The sequence below is a fragment of the Nanorana parkeri genome, unplaced genomic scaffold (assembly GCF_000935625.1).
Source record: "Nanorana parkeri isolate BGI_ZX_2015 unplaced genomic scaffold, ASM93562v1 scaffold707, whole genome shotgun sequence".
Taxonomy (NCBI): Eukaryota; Metazoa; Chordata; class Amphibia; order Anura; family Dicroglossidae; genus Nanorana; species Nanorana parkeri.
Window position 1 is genome coordinate 530,252 of NW_017306975.1, and position 26,878 is coordinate 557,129.

The following is a 26,878-nucleotide window of genomic DNA, read 5'->3' on the forward strand; positions in this document are numbered from 1 at the left end:
TCCTCCCACCCTTACCTTTCAGTTGGCAAAGGAGCCAGTTGTAAGCTAGGAGGCGTAGTAAGTCTGGACAGAGGAATTCCGGTCCTTTTGTAAATACTGGGGTGGGGCAATCACAATTTGTTGCTACGGTACTGGCAGCCCTAAAAATAAACCACGGTGGAATCTGAGCTGATGACTGGAGGAGGGTGACAGCTGGCTGGCAGTGGATGCACTGATCTCTGTATAACAGTACACAGACCAATGCATCCACTGCCAGCCAGGGCTGTTGTTGGCCAGTTCAAATCTTGTAGAGGGCTAGATGTGGAGTTTGGAGACACCTGCTCCAAGCCATCAAGAGGATAGATTTCCTTGACTCCCGAGTAGAGTTTGACACGTGAATGCTGAGTTGTAATGGCTAGAGCATATGGTAGCTCCTCGAAGGATCATCAGGAGACATCAGGCCCAGAACCCTCATGCACAACTGAATGGAGGATTGCCCATTAGCCTAAAATGTCTGAAGGAAGGCCCGAGGTAGAAAAATTCTGGACAGAGTTGTGTCAAGGAAAAGGACCAGGTATTCCAGGTGGTAGTACGGATTCTGTCACTTTCAGGAAGCTGATCTAAGAACAAAGTTCCATGTTGCTCTTTCCAAGCAGGAGAAGCAGTGGTTAGATGGTCAACTTTGAATGGTTGCAAAAGAGAGCATGTGCCCCTGCGTAACTCTTGACCAATGACATAGCTTAAGCTAAGCTTGGAGGGGAAGGTCTCAGTATCAAACAGATATGTGTAAGGGTGTGTATCCCATTACCTGCAATTTCTTAAAATCTTCACCTCGCTACACCCCTTTACAGCTGCTGGATATATCTGCTGCTTCTTCTAAAAACATCCCCTAACAGCAGCCGGATGTTATACTCAGTGGCACTATGGCAGGCTGCAAGGAGAGAAGTCTGAGTACTGCTGGCCATCTTTCTGAATAAATAAAAGCTCTTTCTTTACCATCCAATAATGCCATCAGACACAATGAATGTTGACGGAAACTTCATTTGATTTTAACATTTGATTTTGGAATTCATGGAGTTTCCTGAATAAAAAACCACATTCACTTTTAGAATTTTCCATCCTGCCTCTTAGTTTTCTTTTTTTCCTCACTCCGGTCGAAATCAATTATCAAATTGACCCAATTAACTAATAGAAAGTCGAATGTGCATTCTTTTGTACAAAAGATCTTTTACAAAATCTAAGCAGTGTATGGCCAGCTTACCTTCTGTGAAAAGTTGTGCTGCTGCTGCCCCCATCACCCCTTTCTTAGCCCCCTCCACCATTCACAGATCTCCGATTACCATGATCCCACAATGCTTGTTGCAATATGTAGTGTAATATCTGAAAGCTGTGTGGGGTACAGTGAGGGAGAGGTTTTTTTTTAGAAAAGAAAGCAACTGAAGCTACAGTGATATACACCAATTCACATATCTAATGCGTTTGGTGCTGTATCCCCCACAAATGTTTACTAAATATAGAGACATGGGTAACTGCTGAGGCACCCATCACAGTTCTTGACCTGGAAGGCACTCTTCAGTCAACTTTTACCGGAACAGAGTTTGGATAAAAGTGCCCTAAGCAAACATTTACATAAACTTTCTTCCAGGTGTAACACTTTTCTATAATAACTCAATAATAGACCCCTCTGTGTAAATTCAGAGAAGAGCAATATGATGAATCTTCTGCATGATTAACTTAGTAGGCTCAGGCTGGGTCATTGACCAAGCTATATTGATTAAAATAAATCTGTCATGGGATAATATGGGGAGGGTCACTGCTGACCTTCTTAAAATGCCATTTGTCTTGCTTCTGCCTTTAATGCTTTGTGAAAACAAAAACTTCAAGCATTGGCAGAAGTGTCAGACAATAAGCTTCAGAAGTGCCAGGGCAACACAGACATCATTATCTCCATGCTTGTTCCAAGTCAGTAAAGAAGTTTGGCATTAAGAGGACCAGTATGACAGCTAGGCAAATACGATTTTAAGAGAGGTCAGCAATTCCTCTTTCGCTCTTACCAACCTAATAAGACTGTCTAGGCAAGTGTGCCTGGATCAGACTGGACAGAACTGCAAATCTTCATATACATATATTCCAGCTTTGTTTTAGATGCTCGTCTAGAGATAAATGGTATCATCGCCAAGTTATGGCATGATGGTTTCAGCTATATTGGCATTTCAGTTTTACACGATGATCTTAGTGGCAATACACTGGAAAATGTAAGGTTAGAAAAAATTGAGTTAATAAGCACACAAGGGGTTAAAAAGTAACTATTAAGTCTGTTTCTATCCAACAGCATTAGCAGTTGTTCCATTAAGTGACAACATTAGCTGCATTCTTTGGAACATTAGCTCTTGTTTTATTAAATGAAAACCTTTTTGGTAATAGCCGTTTTCAGAATTTACGAGCAGGTCCACTGTGGGCAGAAAATGGTTCATCCCACAAAATGTCTAATTCTTTGGCTACTTACACTTTTTGTTTTTACTGAATTGCTCTGGAGAACTGCATATCACACACTGATCAAAACCACATTCACAAAGCGGCGCTATGTTTTAAATTGGTTTATTGAAATACTTCATATTTACAAAGGCTACTTTTCACTTCAGATGCTTTTAATGGACAGACATAAGATGCTCTATGATAAGCAATAAAGGACCATTAAACCTAAAAACAAATATTGGGTTATATAAAAGATAGCAGTATCATTTACAGATATGTGTCAACACTTCATTAACTTATGAAAACGGAGTCTGCGAGAATGCTGCATGTATGTCATGGAGGGATCTTTTACTACACATAGGACGCATGCTGTTGAGTGAGCCCACAGGTAGGACGTCACCTAGCCTCACCAATCTTGAACTGCCTGATCATACATAATTAGTTGCACAGAAAAGTGAGTAACTTTTAAAATGTTTTATGATCAATTTAGGAATTTGAGCTTTTTTTTCCATGTACAGTTATGCATTTTAGACTTTATAGCAACTTAAGTTTTAGGTTTAGTGGCCCTTTAGCAGCATTTACCTGAAGCTGTAATCCAACGGCCAGTTTTGACATTTAACTACTAAAACTCTCCAACAGACAGAATGTTAATGTACAAATACGTGTGTTGCTTTACTTTTTTTGCAGCCAATGTAATTACAGCTATTATGTACAAACACAAACTCTAACCCAGATAAAAAGAGATTCCAGTTGAGTTTTATCATTTTGCCACCACTTCAAAATCATTTGCAGGGATGTGCAAATGTAATAATAACCCTTCACACCCAATCGGAAAACATATTTCGTCAGTCTGATTATGTTGGAAAACATTGAAATGCTTCTGGTCGTTTTGGGTTACAGCACGAAACACCATTTACTCCATGTACCAATAGAGAGGGTTCCTCCTTTCACAGTATACGACACAATATAACAGTGACTTCCTTCCAAAGGGCTCTCTGCCACCAGCACCTGAAATGCAGGCCATTTGACGGATCAGAATGTCCTCATTACTTTATAAAGCTCACATGTGTTTGCCTTGCTAGATGTAATTCAAGTGTTTGCAGGTATAGTCCACTATCCAGCTACTTATGATCATACACTCATATCAATTCAATGGCGCATAGTTTCTGTAGTAAATACAAAACCTTTTGGTGGGGTGGATAAACCAAGAATCAAAGTAAAAGCACGAGTCAGTCAATGATATATAATAGGTTTCATTCACAAAGCTTTCTATTGGCTCTAACCTAAAAGAACTGTCATATCTTTATGCTGGTATGTTAACTTTGGGAATTGAAGCTTTGGGAATTTGACCCCAAATAATTTTGTGTTCACCTGTGATCATCTCAGGGCAGTTCTAGAATGTGGACGATTTTAAAATCCAATATTAGGCATTTTGACTTACCAGTAAAATCCATTTCTTGGAGTACAGGACACAGGCAGATTCAGAAACGACTGGATAATATGCAAGTATCAACAGCTGATTGGACATTGGCCAAAGCTGTAAGGACCCTCAAAGACCCTCCCACTGCAGAAAATCCTCAGTTTTTTAGTTACCAATAGAGGACATAGGGGAGAGGGTCTTGTGTCCTGTACCCAAGAAACAGATTTTATTGGCAAGTACAGTACAGGACACAGGTAGATTCATAGACAACTGGGATGACCTTAGGCAAAAAAAAAAAAAAACCAGAGGGATGGGCAACACAGCAAAACAACTGCCAACAGGCCCATATAACAGAAACAAGGGGGAAATCCCAACTTTAGATAATAGTCTGTAGCATATAATGGCAAAAACTAGCATCAGCAGATACCCAAAACATCCACCTGGTAGAACGTAGTGCACGATTGAACAGAAGACCAGTGGTGGCCTGCAAATCTGTTCTATGATGAAAAGACCAAGAAGCACTAAGGTTACGACTAACCATGACGTGCTTAGTCGTAATCTTTACCGATTTTCTCTGGAGGGAGAAACACCCTGGCCTGGTTTGTATCCAAGGGAACACCAAGGTATTCCAGGCAGTTAGTGGGGATCAGCACAGATGTCTTGAGTAGGTTGAGCACCAAGCTAAAACACTGTAGTGTTTGAATTGTCTTGTGGATGTCCGATCTCAGAACCTGTTTGGATCTGGGCCTTAAGAAGAAGGTCATCCAAATATTCCAATACATGGACACCCAAAGAATGCCTCTGTCCATTTGTGTTTGAAGTCTGCGATGTTGAGGGACCACAATGGGTGGTCACAATACCAGCACCAAAAGGTTTAAAGCTGTACAAGCCTCCATGCATTAATAGGGCAGCCTGAGGTACCAAGATGGCCGCCAGTGGCGTACTCTGGCAGTAGGACCCCCCTGGCCTGTCTCACAACTGATTGTGGCAGTGTCAGCACACTGCTGAGATAACCGGGTATGTGGGCAGTAAAAAATACATTTTGTGAAATGGATACAGAGGTAGGGGGGTATTCCGGGGGGCAAATACCCATGCATTATAATTTCATTTTTCGATAGTCTGGAGTAGTTAAACCAGTCTTTTTTTGGGCTGTGTCAAGATTTTCCTTCACTTCTGTAGTTACAAATGGAAAAAGGAAATCTCTCCAGAGAAAGGGATTAGTTGTCACTGGAACAGGTGTCCTGATTGGATAAATATCCCTCTATTCCTGCCTAATTCAAACCTCTCACCATAGATATACCTTAGTTATAAGGTTATTAGATGCACTTTACTTTAGGAGTTGGTGGCAGTAAACACTTTGGAAGGAATGAACAGTTTCCTTGTTTCATGTACAATAAAAGCAGTGGTGGTTTAAGTTAAGAAATGCTACTACTAGTATATTACATTGGCGACTGTAATCAATCTGGACTGTCTACATTGCTTGGATTCCCCCTTTTAAAGCCTTCTTGAAAGCAGCAATGGAACCCTGTTTTTCCTGATGGACAGACAACTAACCATTTAGATATACAGATCATCATATAACTCGAATGTTCATGCTGAAATTCCAGACTTCACCAGCAATCGCCTTTAGACACCAGAAGGTTGCAATAGGTCGGTGAATGGGATTGGTGAACATGAAGTGTATGCAGACCAAAGGCATAGAAATTAATCCACTTATCTTGATGGTCATAATGGAAGTCTATTTTCAGTGATCTGCTCCACTCAGCAGTCTAAGTATAGAAGGAGCAAAAAGATATGTACAAGTTCCAGGTTAATCCACAGACTTGTGGGTTACAGTTACCTGTGTCCATGCATACACATTTCCCAAGCGTGATAACAGAAAATCTGCCTTATGGAAAATTCCAGAGGACTCAAAGCATCACAGGAGAATTATTATGCAGTTATTTTAGGCAGAATGATTTATACTCCCAATCCCACCCCAGACATCGAAAAGTATGGTGCAGATTTTACCTGGCTGCGACAAAATGCCAACCCAATTTCTAGTCAGGTTTTACATTTTATTTGAAACTTCATGCCGCATTCAAAATTTTCTTCACATGAGCACACGGAGGAGAGGTATTTATTTCTGAGATGGATTCAAAATAACATTAAAAAAAAACAAAAAAAAAACACTTCTCTAATAAACAGAGAGACATAATGATGCTTGTGGAGAAGTCTGATTAAATAAAGTCCTTTTTCTGGGTTAAAACACTTGAACAGAGGAGGAATATGAGGGAAAGGAAGGGGAGGCAGGTCGGAGGTTGGAGAGGAACAGGTGTGCGTGTGTCTGTTACCCAAACTGGAAGAAGAAGTTTCCTGGACCAGAAGCTGAAAAAGATAAATACACAATAGTAAATATCCTGACAAACTATTAATCAAAACACACAGATTAGGTACTTAAAAGTGTTGTCCATTTTTCAGTTCTAAGTGAGGTCCAACTCATCTAGCTTAGCAATACCTTACCAAAAAACACATACAGGGTTATTCACAAAAGGGTGAAGAGTGGAGAAGGCAGAGAAGTGAAAAATCTAGGACAACATAATTGATTTGGAAAAATTCTCCAATTTAGCTCACTTTCCAGTTCAGCTATGTTTTCCTAGATTGTTCACTTCTCCTGCCTTCTCCAAACTCCTAACCCTTTAGTGAATAGCCCTGTAATTGTCACATTTTAGATAAAACAAGTTCAGCCACCTGCTTTCCGGCCCTAGTGCTCAGTAGCACTTGGCTTTTTTTTTCTTTTTTTATCCTTGTGCTGAGCAATCATAGTTACATAGTATTTGAGGTTGAATAAAGACATTAGTCCATCAAGTCCAACTTATTAGGATCTCATTCTAGGAGTACCTGTACCTCTGTATATTACGGTCCCAATCAGTATTGTATGTTTTATGCTATGAGGAATCAGCAGTAGGTGGACTTTTTATCAACATGGTTACATTTAGAAAACAGTACTTTAACCGCTTGAAGACCAGGTGTTTAGACCCCCTTCCTGGCCAGACCATTTTTCAGTATTCAGCGCTGCGGTACTTTGACGTTTATTCCGTCATGCAACGCTGTACTGAAATGAATTTTATACCATTTTTTGGGGACACATAGAGCTTTATTTTGGGGGTATTTAATCACCACTGGGGGTTTTATTTTTTATTATAATTAGGAAAAATGACAGAAAATTTTGAAAAAAAAACAGTTTTTTTTAACATCATGTTAGGAAACATTTATTATTAACCAGTTTTTTGGTAAAATATAAAAGACGGGGTCAACCTTGAAATCTTAGTGTCAGTGCATTCCTAGAAAGTACAAAGTTATTCTGCTGAGGACACTGCTTACAGATGTGCTAATGGAAAGAAAAATGTTGTACTGACCGTAAAATCCTTGTTTTTGAACAACACTGAAGGACAAAGGAAATCAAATACAGTCAAGTCGTACTGCCTTACCCAGGAATGGTAACTGGCAAACAAAAAAATCTGTAGGCCAGCTCAGGATAACCCCTCCTCTAGCAGGCACTCACTTTAGAAAGCATTCCTAGGAGCATGATCATAGGGAGAGGTGGAACCTGTGTCCCTCAATGGACTCTAGGAAAAGGATTTTACTGTGTGTAGGAACGATGAAGTTTCAATTGAAGCAAAGTCTCACGGAAAAATAAAAAAAAGTCTAATAAAAATGGGGATGCTTTAAAAGGTGTCCATCTCCAAGGACACTAGCAATAAAACCTGAAGCATCATGGGAGTGGATGGGGTTATACCTAGCCAGCCAATGTCTTTTTAGTTTGCCTGTGTCAAATTTCTCCTGAAGGCAGCAGTATAAGCCAACTGTCTATGATTTACTTCTGACCCTGTATTACTTAATGAATTAAAGAGAAATTCCATTTTCTATCTTTGACACAGGAAGTCATATACTGTGGAGACATCCAAAAAGCAGCCCGACGTATGGGTGGGCAAACAGCAACAACCACTAAAAGGTTCAAGAATAATTAAAAATAAAAAATAGACTTGGGGACTGCCTGAAGGACCACTGCCTGAATCTGAGACTGGAAGGTAGGGGAACCTGCCAACATGACCAGAGGGAGGACAAGGAGAATCAACCTGATGACTAAGACCTGAACAAATATGGTTACCAACCAGAGCAAAGCAAATATTGATTCATATAAAAAATGTAGAACACTTTAATTTTAGTTGTAGAAGGCTTTGCGTCTGTTAGTATATTTGATTAGTGGAAAAATCATGTTGCCTTTACAGGTAATAGCAAAACTGCCCATTCATTGAAAGAGGTCCAGCTCCAAAGTTCAAATTTTTGACAACTGTATGATGATTAGCATTATAGAGCATATTATGTACAATGTACAAAGTGGAGTGGTATGGTATAGAACTCAAAGTATACAACAGCAGACAGAGTGCGGCAGTCAAGGGTATGTGAAGAAAAGCACAGCATATGATATGCGGCGTTCCAAACTCTGTGTAATGTACTTCATAGCGTATAGAGTGTGGCACTCCAAAACATACAATTGTGCAATTCTTCTACTTTGTGCTTCATCCAGAAAAAACAGACAGATACTGTTCTCAATATAAGTATAAGCCCAGTGAATACAAAATTAGTGCAATTCTATCACTTCACTTGTGCTTCACCCAGAAAACAAAACACATTACCGCAAATTCTGTGACATTTCCTCTCCCCTCAGTGCTCCAGACACTCCCTAAAGGACTGGCGCTCACCTTTACATGCAGACCATAACTAAAAGATTATTTAGTATGGTCAATATTGCTCGCTTCAGTAACACTGCTGGCTAGGTCCAAACAACTATAGTATCACTGCTTAGATGTAATGCCCAACGCGTCCATGGCAGAATTTGGACTGTGTGGTATTCCAAAGAATGTAGTATAGAACTATATTTCACAACCTTTTTTCAGTCATGGCACCCTTTAAAAGTATGCAAAATCTTGAGGCACTCCAGTCAAAAACACACAAAAATTTGAGTTTCCCCTTCACAGCAAAGTGCCCCCATCAAATCAAGACTTCCCCCTTTACATCAGCAGCCCTGTTCACCTGAGTCTTCGTTCCCATCTTCACATCACAGTCCCACTACCACAAAATTTTGAATAACAGAGAGGCACAGTGGGGTGTGCTGGCAGAGAAGTATTGGAGGCACAGGGAGAAATTCAGGCACAGGGGGGATTATCATTAATTTTATTGATTAGTTGTTGCAGCCCTAGTATTTTTTTTGCACTTCTAGATAAAACAAACCCTTTTAAAAATGGTATATTTAACAGACCAATAGGGAACAAGTAAAAGAAGCTCGTTGTAAAAGTTTACATTTGCACTTTAAATGTTCTCTTTATTCTAGAAAGCTACTTCTGCAGCTCTGAGAAGTCACACCATACACAAACTATTCATAATAGAAATAGAATCCTCTTGCATAAGGCAGTCTTGGTACAGTGTATGGAGCACAGTAATGAATCTTAAACTGCTCTGCTTGTCACCAGCTGTCCCTGTATGAAGCTCCTTTCATAGACAAGAGCAGCAATGCAGGGAGAGCACAACATGTGCATTGTCCATATAATGGTGACAAGAGAAGGGAATCTCTGAACTGAAACAGCTGCGCATTACATCGTTGTACAGTATTATTGTATGCCAAATGCTCATCCCTCACACCACTGACAATGCCGGCCAATTAACTGTCAAACAGGAGAGCTTTTCAAACAAATACATTTCATGTATGCAGCTTTGTTTTGCCCAAAAAGATATGCCCATATAGTAAAGACAGGTTTCACTAGTTCTATTCCAATCTGCATATGATGTAAAATGACGTATAATACAAGCTTGGAAAACTCAGCTGTTTCTGCTATGCTTAATTCTTATAATGTCCTTTACTGTTCTCTTCTCAGGAAACCATCATTAATGAGTCCTTGACCTGAGACATGACCCTACCTACCTAATGAGATATGTAATAGGGAGTACGGGCTTTGTTCTGCAACAGCTCACTTAAGACCAAGGCCATGACACAACAAAACAGATGACATATATTTAGTCAAGTTATCCAGAGTGTTATGGAAATGTCATAGAAAATAATTTCCCTGCACGCACCACAGCAGAATTGTGCAATTGGGCTATACAGTGACAAGATTTTATGTAAGTTTTTTATACAGTGAATCTGCGTTTTCTCTCATTCTGGGCTGGTACAACACAGGATTATACATTGTATGCCGATGTGGATCAGACGGAGATTTCAAGGAAGCGGATCTAAATGTGGGTTTATTCCCGCCCAGCCATAAAAGGGATCAGCACTATCAGACCAATTGTGAAGGTCTGTTTTAACCCTTTCACTGCCAGCACTGTATCCCTTTCGTAGTCGGCTGCAGGCCCCTGTAACCAGACTCCCGCTGTGACTCTTTTTACCTGTGTAATTTTAAGCCCCCCCCGAACATACTAATGCAAACACGCATCAGGTATGCCTATGTACGAAAAAGATGATTGCGCTACACATGTAGGGCCAATATACACAGTTAACTCTAAACTGTGGGCCTGTACAGGCATTTAAAGTGTTGCCTATAAACAATTTCAGGTATTTTGTCGCTGTTTCCCGGGCACACGCAATTTGTATTCTTGGCATGTTGGGTATCTATGTACTCAGCAAAACCTCTTTCATATTTTACCAAAAAATGGGTATTCTGTTGACTCAAGTTTATTGTTTACTGAAATTTTGGGTTTGATAAAGAGTTGCGCTAATCTCATGCAATGTAAAAATTTGCAACTGCCAACATTTTATTCTACAAGGTCTTTGCTTTTAGGAAATATATAACTCTCTGGGGTTTTAAGAAATTTTTAGGCCTAAAATGAGGATTATAATGTGTGCAAATAAAAACAAAAACACTCTGGCAGTGAAATGGTTAAATGTGAGCTGCACTCTATAGGGTGTTTGCATGGTGGAAACTGTGGCGGCGAAGGATATTTACAGTTATATCAGCAGGTGATATAAAGAAAAAGACCTTTTTTTTGTCGTCTCACATGTATGAACTCTTAAAGACACGTATGCATGTATTGCTTAATTCGGTATATCTTCGATTCGCATTATATGATACACTGTTAAGATCACACATTGTTGCTTGGGATACGGGATACACATTTATACACTTTTTTTTTCTTGTACACAAACCATTTGGATTAATTTGTATATAATTTACACTTATCAGCATAGCACACATACAGTACATTCATATTAAAGGGACACTAAACACAGGAGTTAAATCTTAAAAATCCATTCAAGTACCTTAACTATTGGCTACTTTTGTTCCCCATGGTCCCTGTGCGTGTTGTTCTGTGATGGACTACAATCTCACGTTTAGTTTACTAATTTGTATTGAGATTGTAGTCCATCACAGGAGCAAGCTTGGAGTGGTGGCTACTTTACAACACACATAGGGAACAAAAGTAGCCACCCTCAAGAAGGAAGGACAGTGTCAGCACCAATTCACAGAAGATTTGAGGATCTACAGTGATATACAAATAAAGTACATTTTTGTTAATAGTTAGCGTACATGAATGCATTTTAAGGTTTAACTCCTGAGTTTAGTGTCACTTTAAGACCCAAGGCTAGTGAGGCTAGTAAACTCAAGGATGGAGTTCCCATTAATTCCAGTCTCTCAAGGAGAAAATTGGAGAATATCTCTAATACTCAGACTATAGAGGATATAATATTCAAAAGAGATAAAAGGTTAATATCTAGAATGATGATAGTTTCTTGTGGGAATACTGTAAGCATTCCACAAAAGGGAGAGCTTCCAAGTAATAGGAAAGAAATTATAGAACCAGGTACCTGGTTGCAGGAAGTAGTACAGAAGCTGCAGGATGAACCCTGAGCATTCAAACAAAGAATAGAAGTCCAAGAGCTTCAACAAAGTACAAAAAAAAAATCCCCTGATAAAGGTGACGAATAACTTAAACAGTAGACAAGAGACAGACACTACTGCCACGTGAGTCACCAACTTAGATGCCTGTAAAAGTCCATAACTAAAGCTGAGAGCTTAAAACAACTGATCGACAAGCTGCAAGGATTAAAAATTAAGCTGAGTCAGAGAAATCCCTTTTGAGTTATGTGACCCATTGAGACATGAATTACAGTTGCCGTCAAAAAGAGGACAGAAAGTTGTTCCAGTTGATTCAACCTGGGATTTGATTAAGAGGTCTAACGGTCATCAGGGAAGTCACTAAACGTAAAGGAGCCATCAACTACAGTAATGAGATGCCTAATAAGGGGAAGAACCAAAAAGTCCACAAAGTAGGAAAAATTTGTCAAGAAAGTCCTTATGAAAAAGATAATGTCTCTGCGCATTATTCAGAGGAATCCGTGATTTTAAAGGAAGTTCCCAGTCCTTAAAAGAGACCCAGAGCAGAGGGAAAAGTCTTTTGTGTTAGCAGTAGGTTGAACTCGGTAGACTTGAGTATTTCTTTCAACCTTACTATGTAACAACGGGTTAATCCTGTAGCTGCATAACAGAGCACACTGCATCAAATAAATTGGAAACAATTGTGTATCAGTCATCAGAACACTGAATACAGTATTCATAGAAGTGGACTGTAAAGGCTCTGAATCAGAGCCAAAGATGATAGGGCTAACAGGTTCTCTGGTAGAGGACCACCCAGTAGGGTCAGAACTATGTTCTACCATACATGAGGATGATCCTATAGAAATAGGGGTTCCAGGAGCCATAGTACAGGCATCAGATCCTTCTAAGGGTATTGGCGAATTGTTCTCCAGAAAAGAAGGGTATCATGGAACGAGTTGACCCACTGTAGTAGGACTGCCCTGTAAATGTATCTCTAAAGACATGTTGCACCGGTTAGTGGTAAGCAACTGACCCAAATGAGGCAAGGCCACCTGTATTCATGAATCCGGAAACCAGGAGATGACGAGTATCATAGGCAGTTGGAAGTGACCAGGATACTAAAAGGCAAGCAGCAGAAAGAACAGGATATCAACATCACACTTCAATAGAGTTAGCTGCGGGAAATGCATCCTTCTGAGATGAAGGGCATGCACATGCGACACTGTACCTAGCCAAACACAACCTCATACCCCTAGCAAATGTAGCGTTGTCCTGCTGTGATCCATTTCTCCTGCTGAGTAATGTGCTGCTGTCTTCCTTTCTGATATCATCAAGAGCCTGTTGTCTCCTCCGAGTTCAGACAGCTGGCCCCATGATGACATGCACCACGTGCACTTTTCTCCACCGCCATGTTGTTTTTCCTACAGGGTAGTGTAAAAGCTCAAAAGCCTTCTAGGATATGTACTGTGCATATCTCAGGAGGCTCCTAGAGCTGAGATATGTCATTCTTTCCCAAGGGAGAATCGAGGCAGGGGTGCGTGCTGGAATAAAAAAAAAAGTAAACGCAAAGAAAACAAGTTGGCTTTTCACCATTGTGGAGAAGGTAGGAATCCAGTGAGGAAAAGTCTATCATGTGAGTGAAAGTCTGCTTTAATTACAAGGAAAACGTTATAAAGAGATTGGGTCACACCATGACTCAGAATAATGGAGGGCAGTTTGCAGCTAATCCACAAAGTGCCACAATGTAGATCCCAGTGTTGGAAGGACAGATTACATCATATTACAGAGATTCACTCCGAAAACAGAATTAAGAGACTGGTCACCAGAATTTGTGACACCGCTCAGGTTTTGGGTAAGCTATTTGGTAAATTTTACACACAAGTGTAACATTTTTATAAAGGTTTAACCAGAGGCTTACCACTGCTCTGTGTCTGAGAGTACACACAGGTCTGGAAGGTGCCATAATGCAGAGCTAGATTCTCAACTGCAACTTTTAAAGGCAAACTTTCACAGTGAGCCATCAGAGACTAGGTTACACCAGAAGCTGTACCAATGCTCTGAAAGGGCTCTGTGGGTAACTGACACAGTACACTAAGGTTGGGAAAGCACCACTGGCAGAGCCCAGTACTTGAAGGTCACATGCAAGGCAGGTCCTGCAATCTTCAGTCCAGTGAGGTCTGGGTACGGCCTCTAAGGCAGAAACAAGGATTAGTTGATCTGGATAACTGCTCTGTAAAGACCAGCTCAAGCAGTTTATTTAAAGTCTTGATTGAAGAGAAAAACAGTCCACAACGTACCAATTCTTGAATGTTAAAACGTACAAATTTTAACATTCTGTTAAAAGAAGAGAAAAACATTTAAAAAATATAGACAGAATTTTTCCTCAGCAGATTTGAGGAAAACATACCCAACCTCCTGGGATATTAGCAAAAACTGAAGTAGGACGGTTGAAGGTGGGTTTATATTTGCCAGTGTCCAAACCTCCTAAGATAAAAATGCTGATGCTGGTACACAGGAGGTATCTGCATTGCAGGCTGTAGATAAAAGGCCAAACCCTCTCATAACACTGCTAGCCAGGCACCGAGGGCCTGTCTTTACAGCCGGCATCCTTGTACAGCCTGCTGCCCCACCTCCTTCATCCAACCCCCTACTTCTTTCACCCACATACAGCCCATAGGGACCTGCTTTGCAGCACGTCTCCCCACCAGACCCTCCTGTCGCCGCTTTACCACAGCTGCACTTAGTGGTTTGGCAGCACTGGCTGGGCAGAGCTTTGCCTTGCACTGCTCACTGACTTGCATCAGTTCTCTAAATCCCATTGTCAAGCCCCACCCCTGGCCTAGGACTTCCCTTGGCTTTGCATTGCTGCTCTGATCTACCTGTCAGATGGCCATTATTGACTGATAGATCGTTAGCGACCAGTTGCCAACCCCCAACTTTAGGCAAGAAAGGGTTGATGCAACATCCATGAAAATGAATAAGTAACGTACTGAACCATGAACGTAAGAAGAAAGTGTGCAGCCAAGGTTAATAAATAGGAGGGAATTAAGAAGAAAACAGAAGAGCAATTACATTTCTTTATTTCTCATACATTCGGTTCCTGAAACTCACCTTCAAAGCTGAAGCCTCCTGGACCACTAAAGAATGCCTTGAAGATATTGTTGGCATCAAAATCTGAAATAAATTAAGAATATTAATGGATAGAACACCTCTGTAGTAAAGACTATCTACATAAAATAGTTCCAGTATTTGGAAAACCTTGGTTTGATATTGGTCTCTCTGGATGCTGGGATGTAAGCCCAGAGCCAATAAAATCCACTGAATAGCCATATAAAAAGTGTAATGAAAGCTTCTTCCCATCACATATTTCCCTACCATACCAGTTTCTAGGTAGCTGGTATATTTGAGAAAATGTGTTCTCTGAAAATAGCCAGCTTCTACCTATACTATTGAGAAGTATTAAAACTATTAATTAAACCCCACACATTGCTGTGCATCACTTCCTTCCTTAGATTCAACTAGCATAAACAAGAGCCTCTACTGCCCACTGAGGTTTTGGCATTTCCCATATTTGTGCAATTGTCAATTTATGTTCATTAATTGCCTATCTATCCTCTTTCTACAGTTTTTCACTTTGCTATGACCTTAAGCCGCTCGCTTTTCCCAATTTCTCTGGTCACCATGGGTGCTCTGTAGGCACATAAAGGCCCACAATGTGCAGAACAAGTCACAAGAATCATTCTAGCCTGGCTGCAACTACCGGTGATAAAATGATATAGGCGTACATTTAATCTCAACACAGCTTATCACAACGCAAGGCAATGCTTCACAACGCTTTGCCATGTGATACCACACAGTTAAATGAATGTTATTTTAATTAAAAAAAATCAAGCAGAAATGCATTCTAAACGCAGCGCAGCGCATGGCGTATACCACAATATGGTGCACATGTTGAGTGTGGTCATGTTTTTAAAAAATATTATTTTCTTTTTTTTTACTGTTGGGGGGCTTTGGTAAAATATCAGGGGTATATAGACACCTGACATTTCCCTTTTGAAATAATAAAAAAAAGAAATGGACACATTTCCTTAATCTCTTTTTCTGCAGCCTCAGCACCAAATGAATGGAAAGCACTCAGTACAGAGGCTTCCTATTCATTCACAGACTGGAGATAGTAAATATTTACTATCAACCAGTTATGAATCAGTAGAAGCCTCTGTACTGAGTGCTTCTCCCCATATGAAACTCATGAATGAACAGGAAGTGATGTAAAGCACTTCCTGTTCATTCATAACTGGGGACACATAGTACTGTGTCCCCCCAGTTGTTTACAAACATTGGAGTGATCAGTGTTTGTTCTGCACTCAGAGGATCGCTAAATATCACACATATTAACCAATCATCAGCTGAGAAACTGACAGGATGACAGTGGCTTCTTCTTTCTCCTGCCCACTCGAGCTGCCAGCTCCTCTATCCTCCCGCTCGGCCATTCTGGATGACAGCTTCCTCCTATGGTGCCACCCCCACCGACTGCAGCGGTCCATTTCTCCTCGGATCCCCGCTGCCTCAGCTTATACAGACAGGGGAGAAGCTGTCAAATTCCTGCTTTTCAGCTGCTGATGACAGCTAATAATTTACAGGAGACTGTCACGGGAACCCTTCTGCTGTAAGCTCATGGTCGCTAAAGCGACTATTAGCTTATAGCAGAAGGGTAAAAGCCACTGACATATGGCACACTGACGTGCCCAGCTGCTAGCAGTTGTGGCAACGAGAGGGATAAATTCCTAGTAAAGGAGATTTCAACTTGTGGAAAACCCCCACAAATATAGTCACAAAGCCTGGCAGGCACTTACCACCCATGTTCATTCCGTCTTCATCCAGGTCCTGCCCACTGTCATAGCGGGCCTTCTTTTTAGCATCCGACAAGACTGTAAAGGCCTCACCCACTTCTTTGAACTTCTTTTCCTCTTCTTTCTGAACTTCAGTGGTGGCACCACTGTGTCGGTCTAAAAGTACAAAAACGCCACAGTAAATGCATGTGTTTGACATATATGTGTACCTGGGTTTACGTTAAACAGAAATCAGTCACTTTGCTTATTTTGGGCAAAATGACAGGTTTTTGTGTATGAAATTCCTTCACCCCCTAATACTCTGCTTAACTGCACTCTCCTGCCACTCTGTGGCTCCATCAGAGTATTTGGTAAATACCTGGTGCTACCAGGTATGAGGGAGCAAGTGAACTCTCCCAGGATTTAGTGCGTGAACCTGGGTTGTCAATCACCAGACCAAAACACTGTCACCTGCCAAGGAGGAGAAAGTTAACCCTGAATCACCTCCAACATGGAGCTCCACAGGGTTAGGATTCCAGGCTGACAAAGAAGCAAAAATGGAGCACTGAGAAGGTGAGTACAGTGGGTGATGGAGTTTTATTATTTGCCCTGAGTGGGCAAAGTGACAGTCTCTTTAAATGCAGTAAACCACCAACATCTGGAACACTTTAAGCAAATACTGCCTAGAGCGCAGAAAGTAAAACGCTGGCATCATTACCATTAAGTGATGTTGCCATCACATTTAGAGGCCAATAGTAAAGCATGTAAGGCAAGAAGGCCACATTTTTTTTTTTTTTAAGCAGTTTTTTTTTTTTTCACATAGCGTTTTACAGGTGTTCACTCTGCATTCTGGAGGTCCTTGGCACCAGAAGGGAAATCTTTTGCTCCACATTCCACCCCAAATCCCCCTACGGTCCATACGTGCAAATGTGAATAAATAAAATATATTTTTAAAAATACTCTAAATCATTATTTCTCAGCCTTTAAGTCATGACAACCTTTAAAAGTATGCAAAATCTCAAGGCACCCTAGTCTAAAATGTAAAAACATGAAGACCCCACAAAAAACAGAGTTCCCATTCACATCAGAGCCTCACCTTCCAATCAGGAGCGCCCATTCACACCAGAGTCACCCCATTTCACATCAGTATTCTACCTTCCATGTCAGTGCCCCCCCCCTTCTATATCAGAAGACCCCTTCACATCAGAGTCCCCCTTTTTCACATAAGTCCTCAATTTCACATCAGAGTCCTCTGTCCCCTCTTCACATTCGAGTTATACTATCACATCAGGTGCTGCAGCTGTGGCAGCATGGCAGACAGCATGAGGCGGAGCAGGCTTGGATGGAGGCAAACTATTGTCTATTTCTGAATAGATTCCACCCTTCCTGGATTAGCACGATTCATTTTTATGGTGCTGGTGAACATTTTGAAGCATCCCTGGGGAAACCAGAAGGCACCCTGGTTGAGAAAGGCTGCTCTAAACTAAATATTATGGCTCACTTATTCATTTTTTTGCTTTGTTCATTTCAAAACATAGTGACTATACAAAATGGGATGTTTATACTGCACTAGTACAAATGTTATAGTAAATACAGTATTATGGAGAATAAATCTGTTTGTGGACGCACTTTAAGATGGTCTAGTAAAGGTCTCCAGTTTGGGCAGACCACGGAGAGGTGAGTCCATTACCTGGATGATGCATTAACGCTCGTTTCCTGTAGGCTTTCTTTATTTCATCTTCAGATGCATTCTTGTCCACTCCTAGTATCTTGTAGTAATCTTTCCTCTTGCTCTTCTTTAGCTCCAGCTGTGCGTTCTTAAGCAAATGTTTGTGTTCTAGACAGAAAAGAGTGTCCGGAGAAATTATAACAGCTCTATTGTTTCTCCATACACTATTGTTTGCTGACAACTGTGGTAAACCCAGTGAGAGCTCTTCTTGGTACAGTGACCCGCCATCTGCCATTCCCTCCCCACGTTTGATATAACAGTATACAAATAAACACTGGGGTATGTGTTTGACAAAGACTGGACCAGTGCCCACAACACCAACTACTCAAAAGTATGTCATTAGTGTAGTTGTTCCTATGGAAACCAATTTACAGTGATAAGCCAGCTTGTAAGATAAATTCTCTGCAAATAGCAGTATCTTGAAATGTAGTGACATTTCAAATTTGATTGTTTTCTTTAATAAATAAGGGCTGATAAGCACAAACTCCAAATGAGGAGTGCTTAGATTATAATCTGCTATCACCCTGCTATGCGTAAATAACTCACATATTATGTGCACCAAACGTGCACTAGATGTTCCTGAATGAATATTTAATAGTAGGTATCAAACAGGACGAGAGAGTCTTATGACACGATGGTGGGTGGATTTTGGATGCATAGCAGAGGGAGCTTGGTGCTGGCATTTCATTTCTCATCCTGTTGAATGCCTATTATTACATATACATTTGGGAACATCTAGTGCACAATTTGTGTACATTTTATGTGAGTTGCATCAAGTTTAATAAAAGTTTTTAATTAGTGGAAATGGTGAATACTATGGTTTGTTCTTGGTTTTATATATTATACCTCTATGTAGGGAGATGAACATTTTTATTGTATGTTCAGACCACATTATGTTGTTTCTTTGTAAGGAACACTGATTTGCACAGAATGAATAATCTCTATACATAGGAGGGAATTTATCAAAACTGGTGCAGAAAAAAATCTGGAGCAGTTGCCCATAGTAACCAATTAGCTTCTCTCTTCAGTTTAGAAATAGATACCCAACATGCCCAGGTTATAAATTGTGCGCGTCTGTGAAACTGCGACAGAATTCAGTACCCCAAAAAGTCCATACATGACGCTTTAAAAGCCACTACAGGTTATCTGTTTAGAGATATGGGTAAATATTGCCCCTAGAATTATTGCTCTCACTCCGGCGTGCGTGGTGATAGCAAACATGTATAGCGTAATCGTCGTTTTCGCACGCAGGCTCACCCGACGCGTGTTTACGTGACAACGTGCGCGCTCGCAGGGGCGGGGGACTTAATTTTTTTTTGTTTACATTTTAATTTCATTTTTAAAACTTTTTTTAAAAACTTTACTTTAATTGCTATCACATAGTGGGGCTTATAAGACTCTCTACCGAATCGTAGAAGCGATCTGGTGGCAGCTGAGCTCTACAAAACAGAACAGACTCTGTCTGTGTAACCCCTTCAGACTTCATGATGGGATTATCCCGCCATAGGTTGTGAATGGGTTAAAAGAGTCTTGTGGGGTTTTTTGTGTGAAGCCAAATAAACCCAACTTACCCTTTGTGCTTTCTGTCTGGTAAACTTTCTCGTAATCTCTGACTGCTTCTTCATACTGCTCTGTGTCTGTATAACTGGGCAGAAGGAGATGCAAGAACAGAAGTTACATGTGTATCATAATCTTAGCAACATCGTAGAATTTCTTAAACCCTTTCACTGCCTGAGCTAGTTAGGAAATTTTTTTTTACATACATTAAAATGCACATTTTAGGTCTAAAGATTACATAAACTCCCAAAGCATTATGGATTTCAAGCAAAAGAATACGCTCAAATTCATTTTAGTGCACATAAAAACACAATATAATACCCAACTTTTAGAAAAATACAAAAGACAAAGTTGCGTCGAATACCTCAAGAAGAGGATATATACCTAAAATTATTCATATTATATGTATATGGGTACCAGCTCACTTACAGTATCTCACACCTCTCACATTTTTGTAAATATTTTATTATATCATTTCATGTGACGACACAGAAGAAATGACACTTTGCTACAATATAAAGTAGTGAGTGTACAGTTTGTATATCAGTGTACATTTGCTGTCCCCTCAAAATCACTCAACACACAGCCATTAATGTCCAAACCGCTGGCAACAAAAGTGAGTACACCCCTAAGTGTGGCATCTGCACAAAGGCCTCCACCAAAGACACAGCTAAAAGGTAAGAAATATATTAAAAATATTTTTGGTATGATGTGTGAATGGGAACAAATAAACATATTCCCCTGCTGTTTAGCAGGGATGGGGTAATCTCTTGCTGTGGCTATTGTTTTTTTTAACAATCAGCCCCACCGGCTGTCAAAACACCTGAACAGTACCTGCACCTAAAAAGGATGCAAGAGCTGTTTGGCCAACAATTTTCCGCTTGGTTCCTTTAATTGAAGGATGTCAGGTGGTGCTCAGTGTGTAGCCAGCTTTACTAGTTATGTGCCCTTCTCCTGAAGCGGTCTAAGGTTCCGTGACTCATCAACATCTATATACAGCGTATAGATGCGAGGATGCTGACGAAGATGACAATGCTGCATGGAAGGGGAGACAGACTGGAGGGAGCGCCATGACAGCTGGCTGGCTTGGCACTTCGGGTGAGTATATATTTGTTATTTAAGCACCTAGACATAAACAAGCACTTAACCCTTGCAGTGCAGGGATAGCCCCACTGCAAGGGTTCATAAAAAAACAATTCCTGGAGTTCTTCTTTAGTGGTACAACTTAGCTCCAAACCATAAAGAGATCCTCACAGATGAGCTGTTTGAATTGAGAGTCAAAGCAGCTGGTAACAGTGCCACATTTACTTTGCAACTTACACTAAAATGGTGATCAGCAGAGTATGAGAAGCTGGTCAGTGGTGGTTACGAAGCAAACATTCTGGAGTACGCGGTCCAGTTCTGGTCACCAGTACTAAGAAAAGATGTCCTTGAGTTGGAAAAAGTCCAGTGAAGGGCAACCAAACTAATTAGGGGTATGGAGGACCAGAGCTACGAGACGAGGCTACTAAATTTAAACATGTTCACATTAGAGGTGAGGAGATTAAGGGGGGATATGATTTCCATGTACAAAATGTTTAATGGTGGTAGCAACATTAGCGATAAACTGTTTAAAATTAACTCCGTTACAAAAACTAGAGGCCATCACCTAAAATTGATGGAAAAAAAATTCCAGCACAAGGGGCGAAGGGGGTTCTTCACAGTAAGATCAGTTAGGGTCTGGAACTCACTGCCACAGGCGGTGATTTCAGCAAATAATGTGGAATTGTTCAAGAAACTTTTGGACGATTTCTTAAGGGACCGTAATATACAGGGGTACGGGTACTCCTAGAATGAGATCCTAATAGGTTGGACTTGATGGACTAATGTCTTTATTCAACCTCAAATACTATGTAACTATGTAACATGCTTTCAAGCGAGGTGAAGGTAGAAAACCAATTTAAGACTGGAGGGAGACAGGAGGAGCAAAGCTGTTCTATGTCAGCACCACCATTACTTTGTCATGACTGACACAAAGCATAAGAAGAAAAGCCCTGTTGGTATATGGAAGCAGAGTAAATTTTCATTTCATTCAGCAATGACCTATTAAAGACAAGTGAATTTACGGGGGAAGAGTGACTATGCTGCAGGTACAGATTTTTATAAATCCTGTCATATTTAACAATTCATCCCCACACAGCTCATGTATCACTGGCCCCTCCCTTTTAGATTGTAAGACCTCACGGGCAGGGCCCTCCTTACAACCTTGTCTTGAATTGTAATGTCTTCCTTATATTGTAAAGCGCTGCGCAAACTGTTGGCGCTATACAAGTCCTGTATAATAATAATATTTATATGACCATTAATAATAATAATAATAAGGATCCTCCTAAAAATAAAGCTTATTTTCAAAGAAAGAGTGACTGCTGTTCTGAAACTGCATAGAAGTTATGTTATGTAATCAGCATATGCATATAAGTGCTTAAAAGAGTTCTTTTTGCATTCTTACCACTGTGCTCTTCTCAAGTATGCCTTGATATACGTGTCATCCAGTTTTATGGCATTCGTACAATCATCTATGGCCTCATCCAGTTTCTTCAGCTGTTTAAAAGCACAACTGCACTAAATCAACACATTTATTGAAGAAGCACACAGAGTAGTTATAATGAGCTACATGCAGCAACAAACTAATAAATATCCAATCAGATTTCAGTTTACTTGGTCTACCTAAACCCAAAAAGAATGTCATATATTACAGATTACCAGTCTGTAGATGTAGTGTCAGTGTCATGTAGCAGTTGTCATCCTAGACCACTTCTTTCTGATTTGGACTACTGATCATTCTTCACCTTTATAACATCAATAAGCAGAATAAGCTGGAAATTGGCCACACACATTACAATCTGGTTGTAAATTGCCTTCAAGGAGACTGCCACTTTAAGAATACTGAAAGTTGGCAACCCATATGAAGTGCAAGTACCTGGAGCAGTTTTCAGTATCTTTTGCTTCACCAGAATGCCAAGTGGGCACGTCGCAATGAGTCAAAATCGGGTGCCTACTGAACTGCACAGTCATATTGAAACACCATGTGCAACTGCTGTATCAGGAAAGTGGAGGGGAGACTATAAAATTGGAAGGTGTTATTAAGATCTTCATCTGTCTGAATGTCTATTATTGTGGCTACGAAAAGAGGGCTCCTAACCCTTGCTATCTAAAATATTTAGAACAAAAGATGATAACTATATGTGCATAGGACAGGAAAAAGGTGCATACAATGAAAGTGACACTAAACTCAGGCGTTAAACCTTAAAAACACACACAGGGACCATGGGGAAAAAAAGTAGCCACCCTCCAGAAGGAAGGCCAGTGTCAGCACAAATTCAGAGATGATTTGAGGATCAACAGCCGAGTGATACTCTTGAGTTTAATCTCACTTGAAAGCTCACTGCTTTAACAAAGTCCTAGAAAAAAAGGTGAGCTTTAAAAGAGAACTATGGGGTAACCTTTTAATCTCATAGTTCTCATGAGAGGATATATACTAACCTCCTTCCGTGACCCAAAGCTCAGTATATAGCAGGCAATAGCCCGCTATACACAGAGCGCCGCAGCCGGGACAGATCCCGACAATACTGTCGAGATCCACCCAGCTGGCTGATAGGCAGAGGCTGCTGTCAATCTAGACAGCGCTGGAGGATCGGAGAGATCCTGCAGGGAGATGATCAGGAAGTGTGTGAGCGACGGTATGTGTTCGCTCACTTGCCGATCCATAGAGCCGATGTGTGATAGTTTCATCGTCATACATAGGCTCTAGCCATGAGGATGAGTGTAAATCACTCAACTCAGTTTTCCTTTAAGATAACACTGGAAAAAAAACGTATAAAAAGCTCCAGGCTTTACTAGATGTGATCGGGTAAACACGTGGGTCAATACTTCCTACTACCCAATAACTGAAAGCTATTTTTTTTGTTCATGCAACTGTGTACATGGAGCTACTCAAGGGCCTTATTTTTTCTTGCTGTTTTATAATTGGCTACTTGTTTTATCAGCTCTTCCGCTTCAAAAGCCATATAAATATATGCCAATTACGTAATGAAAATACTGCATCCGCTGCTAGAACACAGCTTAGGAATAGTGCAATATTAAGAAAAATTCCCTTGCCTGCTATAATCAGATCAGTCTCAGCACTGCAAAAGAGAAAACCTTCATGCTGGCATCCCTGTAGCTGTGCAATGCCATTGCCAAATAGATCGAATAGTATAGAAGGTTATGTGTTTATAGGTGAATTTAACACTATGAACACAAGCTCCAAAATGCATGTCCATTATAGAGGGATCAGAATACAACTAGATGGCTGTGCCAATCAATTACGAACACAGGATACAAGTTTCCCATTCATTGCTTACCTTTGCATTTACAGTGCCACGATTACAGTACAGTTTGGCATTTGTTTTGATATTGTTGGGGTCTATGCTGAGGGCTTCTGAGTAAAGTCTGTAGGCCAGTTCATAGTTGCCCTCCTTAAATGCCTGGTTGCCCTCTTCTTTTTTTGCTTTTAAGGCCTTGGCATTCTAAAATGGAGAAAGATGTTAAAGTAATATTAAAGTCAAAAGGATTTTAAGCCATTTTAAATGCTGATGAAATCACTTACAATGAATGCTACTCCTTGTTTAAAAGTTTTCTGAAGAATCAGCTGGTCCCCTGAGCACTGGTCCTGACTTCCTGTTTTAGAGTGACTCCTTTCTCAAGCTGAGTGCTATGCAGTCACTCTTGTGTGTGCTAGTAAGCTTTGTGTGTTTCCACAAACACAGCAAATTAAGCTACTCCCCTCCCCCCCTTCTCCAAGATAGAAGATGAGCAGTTTCTGGAGTCTGCACAGTCCTTTGTGATCTTGTACTGGACAGGAAGTTCAGGGAAGCCAAGCTGAAACACTTGGAAGCAGCTGTTCAGGAACATGATGATTGTTTTGTGAAGTGAAGTGGGCAAAAATGTAAAGCAATGCTTTGCAGGATCTGCATTCATTATTTAAAAACGTTTGAGAGTTTAATACTACTTTAAGTTATTCTGTATAAAAAGTCTAGTCACTGGTATCAAGAAAAACGTAAAGAAAACCAGCCAGCTCTGCACGCAAAAGTTATTTACTGTATTCTTCAACTCAAAAAACGATGGCTTAGTAAAAAAACAAAAATAAAACAATGCTACACCCAATAGGAACAATTGGAAAACTGGTAACATAAAAACACCTAAAGCATTTTTAAAACTTTAGAGAACTATGAGGTGAAAATCACTCACCTCATAGTTCGAGCAGACATGCGACAATGAAACTGTCACAGGTCGGCTCAATAGATTGGGAAGTGAGCGAACACATACCGTCACTCACTCACTTCTTGATCCTGTCCCTGCAGAGAGCCGTGACTGTCACTCATGGCTCCCTGCAGGGATCCCCCCTCCGACCTTCCAGCGCTGAGTGGAGGAACAGACGGCGGAGGGGGCGTGTACAGCTGGCTCTGCCTCTAGATAGGCAGAACCAGCTGTCATTCACACAGCTGGGTGGATCTCGACAGTAATGTCGGGATCCGTCCTGGCTGTAGCGATCTCAGTATACCGCGAGCTGTAGCTTGCTATATGCTGAGCTTTGGGTCATGGGAAGACGCTAGTATATATCCTCCCGTGACCTTTAAGAGAACTATGGGGGAAAACACTTACCCCCATAGTTCTTTTTTAAGATAAACAGACAAAGGTTCTCTTTAACCCTTTCATGACCAAGGCCTTTTTTTCCTTTTTTGTTTACATGTTATAATCCACATTTTAGAAAATGTAATGATTTAAAACCTCCAACATTATATATTTTCTGAAAGCCAAGACCCTATAGAATAAAATGTTGGCAGTTGCAAATTGTTATGTTGCACAACATTAGCGCAACTCCTTATCAATCCCCAACATTTAGTGAAAAATGTTAAATGTCCCAAAACACAATAAAATACAATTTTTGTAAAACTAAATCATAAAAAAATGAGGTTACAACGAGTAAATACATACCCAAAATGCCCAGGTTAAAAATTGTGTGTCTGTGAAACTGCGACAAAATTCAGTACCCCAAAAAGTCCATAGACGTTTTAAAAGGACCCACAGGTCATCAGTTTAGAAATACGCCCTAGAAATATTGGCCCTAGAATTATTGCTCTCACTCCAGCGTGCGTAACGATACTGAACATGTGTAGCGGGATCGTCGTTTTGATATGCAGGCGCACCAGACGCGTGTTTACGTGAAGATCTTTTTTCAGTCATGGCACCCTTTAAAAGTATGTACCCCAGTCTAAAATGTGAAAAATATAGTCCCTCCAAAACTCATATCAGACCCTTATCTGTTATATAGGTGGCTAGTATGGACTTTAACCTTCCTGGCGGTAATCCCGAGTGTGGCTCGGGGTTAATTTTCAGTACCAAAAGCGGTAACCCTGAGCCACAAGGCGGTCATTGAGGAGATTAAGCTGTACAGGGTGCATCGCACTCCTGGGTATAGCAGGCTGGGCGCCAGCGGCCCACGTGATGTTCTCTGCCGTGTCCACTTTTTTAAAGTTAAGACATTGTGCTGAAAGCTAAAACTAAAAGGGCATATGGACTTTGATGGTGCCAAAGTGACTCTCTACCAGGACCTGTCTCCGCGTACTTTGGCCTGGAGGTGTGCTTTGCGGCCCCTGACAGCTTTGTTACGTGACTTTGCAATTTCTTATCAGTGGGGATATCCTTTTTCTCTTCGTACCTTCCGCAACGGCCAAACTGGGATCTTTCAGACACCTGCGGATTTGCCTAAATTTGTTCAACACTTGGTCCTCTCAACCCCTGAATTGGAGCCTTGGCCGGATCTGCTACCTCCTGCTTTTGCCTGGGGTACATGATAAAAGTTCCCAAAAACCCATAGAGGAGTATGGTCTGAGGTCATCTGTAGAAATGGGATTGCATTCGGAGCATCCTAGTGAAGAAATGTTGCATCTGCATTATGGTACTGCAACCAGGCTCCAATACACACAAACCCTGGAAGCTGGTGTTGACATGGGTT

At 40.7% G+C, this 26,878-nt stretch overlaps 1 protein-coding gene across 1 annotated transcript in view; it reads right to left on the reverse strand.

The window, feature by feature from the left end:
- Positions 1–5,910: 5,910 nt before the first annotated feature.
- The window catches only part of DNAJC7 (DnaJ heat shock protein family (Hsp40) member C7), a 65,266-nt gene continuing 44,298 nt past the window's right edge, over positions 5,911–26,878 (reverse strand). Inside the window, exons 8-14 of the mRNA XM_018563889.1 lie at positions 24,225–24,389; positions 22,331–22,422; positions 19,857–19,930; positions 18,247–18,393; positions 16,581–16,733; positions 14,839–14,901; positions 5,911–6,241 (exon numbers count right to left, since the gene is read on the reverse strand). Of these exons, the coding sequence (XP_018419391.1) occupies positions 6,204–6,241; positions 14,839–14,901; positions 16,581–16,733; positions 18,247–18,393; positions 19,857–19,930; positions 22,331–22,422; positions 24,225–24,389 (732 nt within the window). The 3' untranslated portion in view covers positions 5,911–6,203. The remainder of the gene's footprint in view (positions 6,242–14,838; positions 14,902–16,580; positions 16,734–18,246; positions 18,394–19,856; positions 19,931–22,330; positions 22,423–24,224; positions 24,390–26,878) is intronic.